General features: G+C 35.6%; 1 protein-coding gene and 1 long non-coding RNA gene across 3 annotated transcripts in view; both read right to left on the reverse strand.

Annotated features, from left to right (window-relative positions):
- LOC127800255 (ultraviolet-B receptor UVR8) overlaps positions 1–14,216 on the reverse strand; it is a 63,846-nt gene that overhangs the window by 23,758 nt on the left and 25,872 nt on the right. For both annotated transcript variants that reach the window (XM_052334766.1, XM_052334765.1), the window contains exon 3: positions 11,470–11,616. In XM_052334766.1, coding sequence (XP_052190726.1) covers positions 11,470–11,616 — 147 coding nt within the window. The remainder of the gene's footprint in view (positions 1–11,469; positions 11,617–14,216) is intronic.
- On the reverse strand, positions 797–11,444 carry LOC127800256 (uncharacterized). The gene is made up of 4 exons (XR_008022754.1): positions 6,020–11,444; positions 5,810–5,879; positions 2,041–2,393; positions 797–1,044 (listed from the first exon to the last, which is right to left on the reverse strand). It is a non-coding gene; the product is annotated as an uncharacterized LOC127800256 (long non-coding RNA).

Raw genomic sequence — 14,216 nt, forward strand, 5'->3', positions numbered from 1 at the left:
AAGCAAACAAAACAATTTAATGCTCAAAAGACATGCATACAGGCATGCATTCAGAATCTACCACCAATACAACAAAAAAAAAATGTTCTGAAGAAGAGCACAACCCAGATTTTTAAAGAAGCGGTACAACCCCAATGTCTCCCAGCTATATGAAAGCCTCTACTCGTAATTTAATTAATTCCTATTAAACCATAATTATCACAGTATATGTCATGAGGCTTTTAACTGAGCCTTTCATCCTCCCTTACTATGCCTTTGCTAACTTTAAAGAAGATTGTCTGCTCACTTGGGGAAAACTCAAGAAAACAGACGAGTTGCCTCAACAAGAGAAGAGATCAGGATTCTGATGCCACCCTCCAACGATGGAGGTGATCTTCGGACAAGTCACATGCAGTAACAATTATCTATAACTTTGTTGCCAAATTAGGATCTTTGCTAGCTGCCTCACAAGAAAAATACACATCTTGAATGGGGCTCTCACACTTCGCATCCCTTAGTATGGGTAATAACTACTTGTAGATACTAGATCCCAGTAATTCATGATTTTATCTCAAAGCAACTTGGTTTTGAAACCCTACAATAAGCTGATTTTCTCTATACCAGTATCCTTAACCCGATGAAAAGCCTCAGAAAGCTATATTGTCTAGAGCTCTTATTGTTTTGGCACATGAGACTGAAGACAGTACACCACATGTTCTACAATGTAGCATATTATGAATAAACTTTTATATTATTCTTAAAATTCAATATACTTTAGAAAGCTGTTTCCTTTTCAACTATTAGATAACCAACGGAACAAAAAATCTACTATTGCATAAATTTTATTTAATATTATATAATTTTTCTCATCCTAAGCAATCTTTTAAGAGAACAAATATGAAAAATATTACGATCACTAGGATTGCCAAATCCATTGTAGAATAATATTTACCATTGATTGAAACATGTGTACCAATTTGTTATCTGCTGGAGTTTTAGTGCCTTCTGGTATACCCCCAAACTTCCTCAATCTACCAATTGTTAACATCCCAATTTTGTTACACCCTGAAGAATTAAAGGTCCAAAATAAGGCTAAATGTCAAATAAAATGATTTGGGGACTCGAGAGACAAATCTGAGGGGTAAATTGGCAAAATTTACACCAGACAAAATGGTCATTTTACACCAGTGGACAGGACACATGATCAAAATGTCCAGAAATGCTCCAAAATACCTTAGAAAGGCCTGGAGTGAAGTGGAAAAAAATTTGAGGCCTCAAAGAGCCAAAATTCTTCAAGATTGAAAGGTGTTTGATGGAAGGCCCAAAGTCAGATCAAACTGTTGAATATTCAATGAGAACTTCAAATGAAGGAGTAAACTGTCAACAGGTAACATAGGCCATTTATAGTTGAGAGGAAACTGTCAATAGTTTTGCTGGACCAACAACAGATGATGAAACTTTTGAAAGCTTAAGAGCGAGTTTCGACAATGACTATATAACTCAGAGAAAACAACAGTGTTAGGCTACATTCTCAAAGGGTCTGCAATGTGGAATTTTTCTAAGAGTACATACAGGAGCTTACAAAAGTTAAACTAAAGGCCTAAATTGTCCTCAATAAACGAGAGATAGGTGCATCTAGCAGAGGGCAGAATTGGAAGTTAAATGTAATTTATGTCAACAGAGGAATATAGGTATATAAATGGAGAGTAGTTGGCTAGCAGCTAGGCTTCCTTATACCTATGTGGCTGAGTGAGCTGCCCGACATCAATACCAGACAAACAGCAAGCTGGCAGCTGATGATTTTGGCTGTTAGATAACCATTCAACTGTACATGATGAAAACAAGTTTCTAAAACAAGACCAGGTGGCAGCAGCAGAAAAGAGAGGACGGCCTAACAAATTTTTCTAGAAGGCTGCATTGCTGGCAGCTACTGGGGACGAGAGAGAGAGAGAGAGAGAGATGAAAACAGAGAGAATATTCATATGAGCAGAAAGGATAGAGGTTGTTACAAAGAATAACTTTCTGTGTTCCCTCTTCATTTTGGTGTGCAAGTTACTATACCTGAAAGAGAGAGTTTGCGTATATGCTTGCTGTTTTCTGATGCTGAAACTGGGTCAAGATTTTTGCTGCAATCTGAAGAAAAAGGAGGAAGTAGAAGCTAGACTGATAACCAGCAAAGAGAGATAAGAATCCCTTCTCTGGCTATTACATGTGACACCACATCCTGCATCTCACTTGCACAGAGTTTTCTAGCATGAATCTTTCTCAATGAATGTGCTTCTATGGCCATCACTGGTTCATTGGTTATGAGCAACACTCTTGGTATTCAAGTGCCTCATCTTGGAGAAGTTCTTCTCGTCGTGGTAATGAACCATAGTGATGATGCTTGTGGACGCAAAAAGGGTTAGCTGAATCTGTGAAAAATGTGATTTTAGTGACTGTGCATTAAGCATTTGTAGATGAGCATATTTTGGGATTGTTTTTCATTCATTGTGTCCATTGAGAGTAAAAATAATATAAAAGATAAAGTTAGCCCTCTATCTAACAGCTTAAATTTTTAGATAGGCTGGTAGTTAACTGAAGAATAAACTCACAGGAAGTTTCATGAATGAAATAACTTCCATAAAATTCATTGAACCGTAGGATGCAAATATATACAAAGAGTTTCCTAAGAAAACTCCTAAAATTTAGGACTAGATTACACTCCTAATATATAGGTATAGATTATAACAATCATTCTTTTAGATTAAGATCAATTTAAATCAAGAATTCCTTATCTGATTTTAAGGAATATCCTTATCTTTGCAGCTGGATCTCTCCTTCATCTCTATCATTAATATCTCCTCTTCTTATCCTCTCAGTCATAGCTTAGATATTCTCCTTTATCTTCTCCAACACTCTCCCTCAAGCTGGTGAATAGATATTTATCATTCTCAGTTTGCCTCAAATAGATTCAAATCCTTGCTTATGCATTGTTTTAGTAAGGATGTCTGCCTCTTGAAACTCGGTAGGGATATAGGTTAGACTTATATCTCCTCTTTCTATTTCTTGCTTGACAAAGTGCCGATCAATTTTCACGTGTTTCATCTTGTCATGTTGTACTGAATTATTTACAATGCTAATGGCCGACTTGTTGTCACAGTAAAGAACTTATGGTGAGGATACTAAAAGTAATAAGTCTTCCATCATTTTCGCCACCCAAATAACCTCACATGTCCCTTGTGCAATAGCTCTAAACTCTGCTCCTTGCCACCACTAATTGTTTCTTGCTTCTTCAAGTTACCAAATTCCCCCATAGTTTTGCACAAAAACCAGATGTAGACTTGTTGTCTTCAATAGAATCAACCCAATCAGCATCCACAAATCCACTGATTCCTCTATCTTGGCTCTTCTTAAACAAGAATCCTTTCCCGGGTGTTCCTTTTAGGTACCTAAGAATATGATAGGCTACCTCAAGATGCCTTTTTTTAGGAAAATGAATGAATTGACTTGCTATGCTTACAACATATGTAATGTCAGGTCTTTTAAGTGATAAATAGATCAACTTGCCTACCAAACACCTATATCTTCCTTTGTCGACTTGATACTCCTGTTTGTTGTCCTCTTTATTCTTCTAATTATGTTCTAAGAGGGTATTATCAGGTTTGCATCCAAGCATACTAGTTTCTTTCAACAAATCAATAGTATATTTCCTTTGAGATATGCAAATCCCTTCCTTGTTTCTGGCTACTTCCATCCCCAAAAAATATTTTAATCCTCCCAAGTCTTTTACTTCAAATGCAGCCCTTAACTTTTCTTTTAGATGTTCAATTTCCAATGTATTGTCTCCTGTGATGATAATGTCATCCACATAAACAATAAGAACTGTCTTCTTGCCATCTACTTCAATTTTTGTTAAAAGGGTATGGTTTGCCTACCCTTGTTTGTATCCCAACTGAATAATAGTATCACTAAATCGTTTGAACCAGACACTTGGAGACTATTTTAGACCATATAGTAACTTATTTAGCTTGCATACCTTTCCTCTTGTGTTTTCTGTCTCAAAACCCGGGGGGATCCTCCTATAAATTTCCTCTTCTAGCCCCCCATGCAAGAATGCATTCTTGATGTCCAGCTAATGCAGCTTCCAATCTAGGTTAACAGCTACTAAAAGCAACGCTCGAATAGAATTAAGTTTGGCAACTGGAGCAAAAGTGACCTAATAATCGAGTCCTTGGGTTTGGGTAAACCCTTGGGCTACTAATCTTGCCTTATACCTGTCAATACTTCCATTAGATTGGTACTTGATTGTAAACACCCACTTGCTGTCAACAACTTTCTTTCCAACTGGCAAATTGACAATATCCCAAGTGCCATTAGCTTCTAGGGCTTGCATCTCATTCAGTACTGCTTCCTTCCACTTCTCATCTTGCAACGCATGATGTATATCCTTAGGAATCACTACATCATCAATGATGACTATGAAGGCCTTGAATTGTGGAGATAGCTTGAATATCCCACATAATTTGCAATAGGATGCTTTGTACACGATCTCATCCCTTTCCTTAGGGCTATTTGGATATCAAGATCATTAAACTTGTTGAAAGTAGCATTTTTCATGTTGTCACTGCCCTCAGTTTCTAGACCTATCTCTGGATCAGATATTGGGCTTGGCTAAGGGTCACGAGGCCTTCTAGTATATACCAAAAATGGTTTATCCAAGGCTGGATTTTCTTGAATCCAGTCTTCTAGATCTCCCCCTAAATTAGACACTAAAGTTTGAGTAGGAATAAGAGGTCCAGGGGCTGATTCAATGACAGTAGGGGATTCAAGATCTTGGATCATAGGTAGAGGCAGAATAGAGTCCCATTGTTCCTTTGCACTAGGCCTTTGTTCCAACAGAGAAGTTGTATGAAAAAATAGTTGATGTTCAAGGAAAGACACATCACATGATATAATGAAACGTCTTGTAGAATGATGGTAACACTTATAGTCTTGTTGAGTGGGAGAAAACCCAACAAATATGCATTTAAGGGCTTTAGGTTCAAGTTTGGATTGAGAGGGCTGATGTTTATGAACAAACACAGTGCACCCAAAGACTTTTGGTGATAGAGAGTTTAGAACCCGTTTGTAATGAGGATGGGAATCAAGGACACTCAAAGGGGTTCTAAATGAAAGAACTTTGGAGGGAAGCCGGTTAATAAGGTAAGAAGTAAGAACAGTTTCTCCCCAGTAGGCATTAGGGACTGAATTGGTGAACAAAATTACCCTTGCAGTTTCAAGAAGGTGGCAGTTTTTCCTTTCTACTACCCCATTTTGTTGGGGATTATGAGGGCATGAACTTTGAGGAATGATCCCATGTTTAGTTAGATAATGATTGAATTCATTTGAGAAATAATCTCTACCATTATTTGAACGTAAAAAATGGATTGAGGATTGAAAAACATTCTTGATCATTTGATGAAACCTTTTAAAAATAACATAGGCTTCAGATTTGTCTTTCATTAGGAACACCCAATTAACCCTTGTGTGGTCATCTATGAATGTGATAAACCACCTAGTGTTAGTCAACTTAGAAGTTCTTGCTAGCCCCAGATGTCACTATAAATCAAATAGAACGGTTTTGTGAGTTTATATGCATGTGATGGATAAGAAATTATGGTTTGTTTAGCAAGAATGCATTGCTCGCAATGAAAGGAATGACTTCTTTTATTAATGAAAAGATAGGGATACAAGGCTTTGAGATAATTGAAACTAGGGTGTCCTAAAAGCTAGTGCCATAGCATAAGCTTAGAATCTAAAATAGTAGACAAAGAATTTAGGTTTTGAGATCTAGACCCAAGGGACTAACCATTCTTTGCAATATGGTAGAGGCCTCCTCTCTCCACAGCACTGCCAATCATTCTCTCCGAAGATAGATCCTGAAATTCACAATAGGAAGGAAAGAATGTCACCAAACACTTCTTTTATTTGGTTAACTTACTTACTTATAGCAAGTTGCACTTTAAATTAGGTACAAACGGCACTGATTTCAATTTTAGGCCTGCCACATTAGTTGTACCTTTCCCTTGTGCCATGGCTGTGGTACCATCAACCATTGAGATTGGTAAACCTTGATCACAAGGTTCATAAGCTGATAGTACTTTCAAAGATCCAGTCATGTGATCTGAAGCACCTATGTCAATTATCCAACAATCTATAGGGAATTTAAAAGAGATTAGAGAGTGTATACGTATACCTTACTTAGCAAGAGACACTACCAGGCTAGGAGATTCACTTGTCTTAGATTTAGCCATCTTGGTTTGGCTCAATAGTTGTTGTAGCATCTCCAACTGATCTGTAGATAGAATCAAATTGGTTGTTTTTCTAGCTTCCGCTTCTCTTCCATAGGCTACTTGATTTCCCTTCCTCTAATTTCTAGGCTTCAAGTTTGCTGGTTTTTCGTGAATTTTCCAGCAAGTTTCCTTTATGTTATACGGCTTATTGCAGTAATCACACCAAAGTTTGTCCTTTTGTAGCTCTCCTTTGGATGTATTAGATGTCTTGGTCCTTGAGGAGACCAATGTTGATGACTATAAGTTCGCATCAGAATTGATCACCCCTACAAGATTAAGCATCACCTTTTTTATGCTTTTTTCTCTTCTCACTTCTGCATAGACTTCCCTTATTGATGGAAAGGGTTTGGTTTCGAGTAAGCTCCCTCTTACTTCATCAAGATTAGAATTTAGACCGTGCAAAAAATCAAGCCTCTCTATTTTTCTATCATCTTTTCATACTTCTTTACATCTCCAGCACACTCCCATTTAATCTCATGGAATAAATCCATCTCTTGCCACAATTTAGTTAAGGCATTATAATTTCAATAATTGAACTATTACCTTGCCTTGTTGCCCAATAGTAAAATGCATCTGGAAGCTTTGGGCAGTGTTCTCCATGTCCGAATAGATTTCTTGCACAACTTCCCATATCTCCTAGGTTGTCTTGTAGAACAAGTAGGTCCTTCCAATCTTTGGCTCCATAGAATTGACTAACCATGCCATTACAATCGAGTTTTCAGCCTCCCACACGCCATAATTTTCTGAATCAACACTTGGCTTAGAAACCATCTCATTTAGATATCCAATCTTGCCCTTTCCTCATATCACCAGCAAAACTGATTGGAACCACTCTCTGAAGTTGGTTCCATTCAGCTTATGCTAGGTGATCTGGAGAGAATGATTATCGAGAGTGATTGGAGGTTATGGGACTTGAGTGTTCCTTGTTGCGGTTGGTAGATTGGTGGACGTTTCACTCGCTGACAAATTTTCAGCCATAGCACGAACTTACAAAGTTCTACCAACTGAAGAAGAAGAAAAAAGAGGTGGAAACCCTGCTACGATCTATGGCTCTGATGCTATAAAGAGTAAACTCACTGAAAGTTTTGTGAATGAAATAACTTCCATAAAATTCATTGAACTGTGGGATGCAAATATATACAAAGTGTTTCCTAAGAAAACTCCTAAAATTTAGGACTAGATTACACTCCTAATATTTAGGTATAGATTACAACAATCCTTTAGATTAAGATCAATTTATATCAGGATTTCCTTATCTGATTTTAAGGAATATCCTTATCTTTTTAGCTAGATCTCTCCTTCATCTCTATCTTTAATATCTCCTCTTCTTATCCTCTCGGTCATAGCTTAGATTTTCTCCTTTATCTTCTCCAACATTAACAATCCAACATGGTATCAAAAGCAAGCTAAGGTACTGAGTTCAAACATCACCGCTAATCCAATATTTGAATTGTAGCACATGTTTGGACCTATTATGTAGTGAAGCTTGGCCACATGTGAGAGGGCGAGTTGAGAGAAAAAATAATATAAAAAATAAAGTTAATCCTCTATATAACAACTTAAGCTTTTAGATGAGATGGCAATTAACAATTCAACAGTGCGCATGTGTCATATAGCAATGGGATCTTCCTAAGCTTATATCTCATATGATCTCTTATCATCACACAGATTAGTGATTGGTGTGGGTGAAGGCTTACCAAAGCTCAGTATAGAAATGTTTGGCTATTTGATATATTTCTCGTGCTATTTTTTTGCTCATGTTTCTACTACTTCTGTTGAGGATTAAAACCAAGGATTTTAGTATGTGATTTCACATAAGAATGTAAGGCCCTGAGGGTTAATGATGTATTGTTACATTAGCACCTTGTACTGTAAATCTCAGCTTTGTTAATGTTAATCAGTAACAAAATGTATGTGCATGTATGTTTAAAATGCTGCAGTACCTTTAAACTTTTAACAAGTGAAATATGTAACTAGTGTCAAGTGCTACTGCTGGATGTATTATGAACCGGTGAAGTATCGGCATGAATAAATCTGTAGATTAGAACACATTTTCTGTTATTCAGTATATATATGACCATTTATGCTTATGGAATTTCCATGTATGCTCAGAATGGTTCAGTGAACTTGAAGTTATATTCCATGCCCTGGAAGTTAAGACGTTCTAATCAATAGGCTTGTAAATAAATTTTCGTGCTAGATTGAGTGATATAGAAAATTCCAGCTTGAATTTAGGTGAAAAATATTCCAAAAATAAAATTTTTAGAAAAAAAAAATTAAGATCTTTACTTGAGTGCTTTAAACCTAAAAAGTCATGCCTATCAAGGAAAGCAAGGATGCAGTAGTCAAAGTGTAGATCAACTTATTGGAAACCTTTAGACCTATATGCTCAATCTATGTCAAACCAAGAAGTCAAATGCATTACTTTAAACAGTTTATGATATCTATAATAACTTTGAAGAAGTTTTGTCCTTCATGGTGAAAAATCTGAGAAACAAAGATGGGAAAAAATAAATTTGGAACCAACCCTTCAAAGGGAAATTTTAAGGGAAAAAATCTTCCAATTCTTCTAACAAAAACTATTTAAAATTGAAATGAATGGAAATGAACCTCAGCCTGCTTCTGGTAGATGTTTTTAGGTTCAAAGCATTGATCATTTTAAAAATGAATTTGCCAACAGGTAAAAACAAAAAAGTAAAAGTCTTATATACTACTACATGGGATGATTCTGATGAATTTGAAAATGACCATTACAATGGCGAGTCTTGTGAAATTGCTTTTATTTTCTCTGCAAACTGGCTGATTTTGTCAATGACACAGATAGTTCCAGTAATGCGCAAGTAATAGAAACTTCAGAGACCATCAAAGGAGAAAGTGAGGGTCAAAATTTTCAGACCACCTTTGATAGGCTGATGTCTCAGAATTTCAAGCCAAAGAAATGGCCAAACTCAAGCTATCAATAAAATTGAAAACCATGGAAAACGAGTGTTGGCCCTGGTAAAAAGGCAACTCGAGAGAGGGGGGGGGGAATTGGATTTTTGAAAATATTTTCTTTTTCCTCAAACAACAATGAAAGATATGTTTGTAATGAGTAAAATACAAAAACAATAAAATTAAGTACAACAGTCAAGTATTCAAACTTAAGAAATAAGTGAATTTGTGCTTCACAGGATTTTGCAAGATTAAAGTATGTAACAAAGATGAATAAAAAAGAAGAAATCAAGCAAAGATAATACAGTATTTATATAGTCATTCGACAACTTGCCTATGTTGACTACCTTGACTCCTAGCCAAGAATTTCCAAATCCACTAACATAATGTTTCTTGAAGAGGCAAGCACTATCCTGTATGCTATCACTTTTCAGTCATATTCTGCTTTTTACACAAGCTTAAGCACTAACCAACCTTGTGCTTTTTACAAGCTCAAGCACCTAACCTTACAAATGCTTTTTACGACTGAAGCAATAGCCCCTCGCTTTTACAATTTAAGAAGAAGATTTGTGAGATACACTCACAATACTAGAAAACCTCACAAAGGATAACACTCAAGGTGTTTTACAAATAAGAACACTGGGAGGATTCTATAATCTGCAACTAAGCTCTGTTTTCTAGGTAGTAATAGTTGCAAAGAATTGTAGGAGGAGAATGAATGTGAAGCTCTTGTTCTTTCAGATTATTTGGCTCAAGCTCTCCTCGGTTTATTCTTCATTTTTCTCGACCTTATATAGGTAGAAAGGTTGGTCAAATGGTCTTGTACCAAACCTGTCAGGAGCAGATACATCAGCATGTTCCCCATGCTTTGAAAATGACCTAACCTGACATTTGATTAGATAAAGCAATTTGAAATTTGAAATTCTCAACCTGCAACGTCAAAGAGATGTTGGATGGAGATTTGAAAAGATTTCTGACTGAAATGGTTGCTTTCCAATGGCTTGATTCTCAGATATTTCTGATAGAGGGTTTCCAATAATCGAGTATCATGGACCTAGTAGTCGAGTATCGTGCAGTGCATTTTTTTTAGATTTCAATATTTAGCTTCAGGTAGTTTGGTAGTCGAGTATCTTTGAGACTGAGACTTGCATACATTCTGTGCTACAGTCTAATACTCGAGTATCATTTTCCAATACTTGAGTATTTTTGACTGCATAAAAAATACTCTCAGTTCCTCCTTAAAATATTTGAGTATTATTTTTCAATTCTTTCCAATACTCGAGTATTTGTTACTGAAAGTCTAATACTCGATTATAAACCTCAAATACTCAATTACTTTTTCATCTAAACCTGAAGTACTAAATTATTTGTCTTCTGAATATCAAGAATTCGATTACATCTATTTTAAATCTCAGGTATTCGAATATTACTTTATTTCTATGATTTATGTCATCAAGCATCATTAGTTTTCAATCATTGCACTCTGGCATACCACTTTTAAAATTATTCATTCGTTCATTATTAAAATACTTAAAGTTTGTTTATTAAAGTTTTCTGTGAAAACCTTTATCATCAAAATCAAACCAACAAGGAGCATGATCTTCTTAAACCACAACTACAAAAGGTCAGCAATTTGTCACAGGGCTGACTGGTCTTTATGTTACCACGTTGGAGAAGATTGTCATGAAAGACAAGAAAATTCAAGCCTTTATGAAATCAAAGCAGCTATTTGAAAATGCAGTCAGTAAATTGAAGTTGAATTAAGTCTAACCTAGTTTTAAAATCTTTGAATGCAAGATTCAAGAATCTAGATCACATTATAAGGCAGTAGAATAGTAACTGCGCACGGTAACCTGGGACTTTTCTCTTATTTCAATCAAAGCAAGAAAAAGCATTCACATAAAACATAACTTCCCAGAAATTTGACAAAGAAGGATATAAATATCCATGATTTTCTGGTCATACAGTGTCAAATCAAAGATCAAAGCCCTAGTCCTTGACTAATTACGAGATGAATTTTCCATTGAATTGTGAGCACACAAGTATCATTGTATCTTTTTACTTCTTTCAGTATAAGACTTGATAGTTATTACCCCAACAAAAAGAAAGCATCTTGAACATTGAACAAGTAATTTGGTCTGAACCACTACAATGGCCATGTTAATCCTATAAATGGATAAATAAAAGATTGATGTGGCAGTCGAGAATAGAGAAGAAATGAGAAATCCTAAAGATGGCTACCAACCTGTGGACCTCCCCTTCCATGGTCACTGCCAAGCAATGGCTGTCCCCACATGCAATTTGCTTAATTCGTAAACCCTGCAAGGCTTTGATTGGCTGAGGAGTAAACAAGTCACTAGAGTTACCGTGACCCAGCCTCCCAAAATCACCCCTGTAAAATTGGAAGAACTGCTCCTATGTCAAATAAGAACAATAGAAGGCTCAAACCAAGATAACAATATGAAGAAATAGATTATATAAAAAAGCAAGAATCATCATGTCAGTGAACAGGATACTTAATCATATTTCGATAACCGGTTTCATCAAGCATCAATGTTCACCTCATACGAGGTGGACTAACTTCATCACCATAAGAGAGCAAAAAAAAACTACCTGTCCTTTGCAGAACTCCTGCTGACTTTACAGATATGCACGCTTTGTTTGCAAAATCAGATATGTAGGAGATCAAAATGGAGTTTAAAATTATTTCTGTTAGATTTTTCTGATATACATAACATGATGTAATAAATTTATCAACTTTTATGCCATAAATAAATTTAAAGTTAAGAGAGTTCTAGAAATTTTCTTCTGGTAATTAAAGATCTCATATATTAATTAATATTTCGAAGAATATTTGATGATTTATTCTATATTATCAATGAAGTACAAAAGAAAACTACATATTATTATTACCATATTTGGTTACTTACAAGGATGGCGGTTTAGGCGGAGAATATGGCTAAAAGCCAATGTCTCATCATCAGATACAGCCTAAAACCAATTACTTCTAAATTAATGTTCAAAAAATCATCTTCATTATACTAAAAAAGTACAAAAAACAAATTTACCTTGTGAATATTTGGGTAGAGACAAAGGGCAGAATGGCTAAGAACATGATTGATACAATATGTTCCACATTGTTGCAGCCATTATGGTTGTAACAATCGTAACTGAACAAAATAAAGAACCTAAGTAGAAATAACTTAGGTAGGAGTGGAGACTAGCAAATCAACTTGTTTTCTCACTTTGTATTGATTTAGGATGTACATATATATATATATACACACAAGTTTAGCTATGCTTGTTCCTAAAATACAGGGATAGAGTACAAGATTACAATTTCAAATATGTTACAGATAGATAGGGTAGAATTTTAAACTTGAGTGGCAATTTTATCCTACTTTTGTGTAACCACTTTATCTCTTCATCTCTTATCTCTTTTCAAATATTCCTTATCATCTCACCATCTTCCAGTTTCTATTCAAAAAACAGCAATTTGAATTTCTGATTTCTCATCTTATCTCTTTCAACAGTAACAACCAGTTAGCAGTAATAATTCTTACAGATTTGGTAAGACTCAAACCACACCTAATATTGCTACATCAGTTTTAACCCCCTTTCAAATTATGGTTGACAATGTCCTATGGTGACACCGATAAGCTGTTGAATATATGAACAGGATGCATGGTCATATTTGGGTAAACAGAGATATCATTAGGACCACTATAACAGGTTGTGATTGATTTGGTAAGGGCTTAAAATTACATGTAATTCTATTATAATGGTTACAGCCCATTATATGTTAATAATGCACCCATTTTGTATTTTATTTTATTTCATTTTTTGTGTTCAGTTTTTCATTTCTTATTGAAAAAATAAATGCTAAACATGTTTGATAATTCTATATTTCCTGAACTTCTGAAATTAAAAACTAAATATGGTTTTTGGTAAAAAAATATATATATATTTATTCCATCTTGTGATTATTTACAATTGAGTTGATATTGATAAAAATTCCATGAACAGTTTCATTTCTACTTTTTTTCTTTATTCTTTTCCAATCAGCAACCCATTGGCTCACCAATCAGAGACAGATCTGGGTTAAGCCAAGAGTTACATTAAAATGGTTTGGACAGGTAAGGGAAAGTTCAATAGATGCACCTATAGAGTGAGTGGATGAAATGGAAGAAGTTTTAGTAAAAGAGGGAGATAAAGACCAGGGATGGAGGATGAAGAATTCATGGAGCCTACTCTACCTAGTGGGATTATGACTTGCAATTGTTGTTCTTCTCTTTCTCTCCTCCACTCCCCATCCCCAAAGAAATATGAAATTAGTGTTGGGATAACTCCTCAAACTCTAGTTTGATCAGGATTGTTATCTTATCTGACAAGATTAATCTGATGGAGGAAGGATTTCTCAAATAATCTTTATCAGATGATGATTTTAGTTAGGGGATTAGGATAGGTTTGGGAAACCTAATCTTGTTCTGATTGTGATTTGGTGCCTATAAATAGGGAGCTTTGGTTCAATGGTTAATAGACCACTCCCAATAATCTATGGAGACAGATATCTAGATTATTATGGTTGTGTGTCTCGTGTATTCCACAGCCTAATAACTAGAGTCCTAGTGTGTGGTGCAACCAGTTATTTGAAGCCGTGAGGTTAGTTTGTTTTGGTTAGTGAATTATCCCCTTGTGGTTGGATTGTGGACGTAGGTTGTTAAGCTAAACCACGTTAATTTTCCACGTGTCATTATTTTTCTTGTTTAATTTCTATTTTTTGTTCTTGGTTTGTGCAATTTGATCCTGACAATTAGATCTAGTATTGATAAGTGCCAAGAATAAGGAGAGGGAGAAAGAAGTTAACAAGAAAATGATCAGTCGTAAGGAGTTCACAAGCAGGAGCTTCATCATACGGTAAGGGAGAAGGAGATGGTCAACTTTCATAGGGGAGGGAGAGAACTGACCAAACCCACAGCACGATGGAGAGAT

Source organism: Diospyros lotus, chromosome 4 (genome assembly GCF_014633365.1).
Source record: "Diospyros lotus cultivar Yz01 chromosome 4, ASM1463336v1, whole genome shotgun sequence".
In the NCBI taxonomy this organism is placed as follows: Eukaryota; Viridiplantae; Streptophyta; class Magnoliopsida; order Ericales; family Ebenaceae; genus Diospyros; species Diospyros lotus.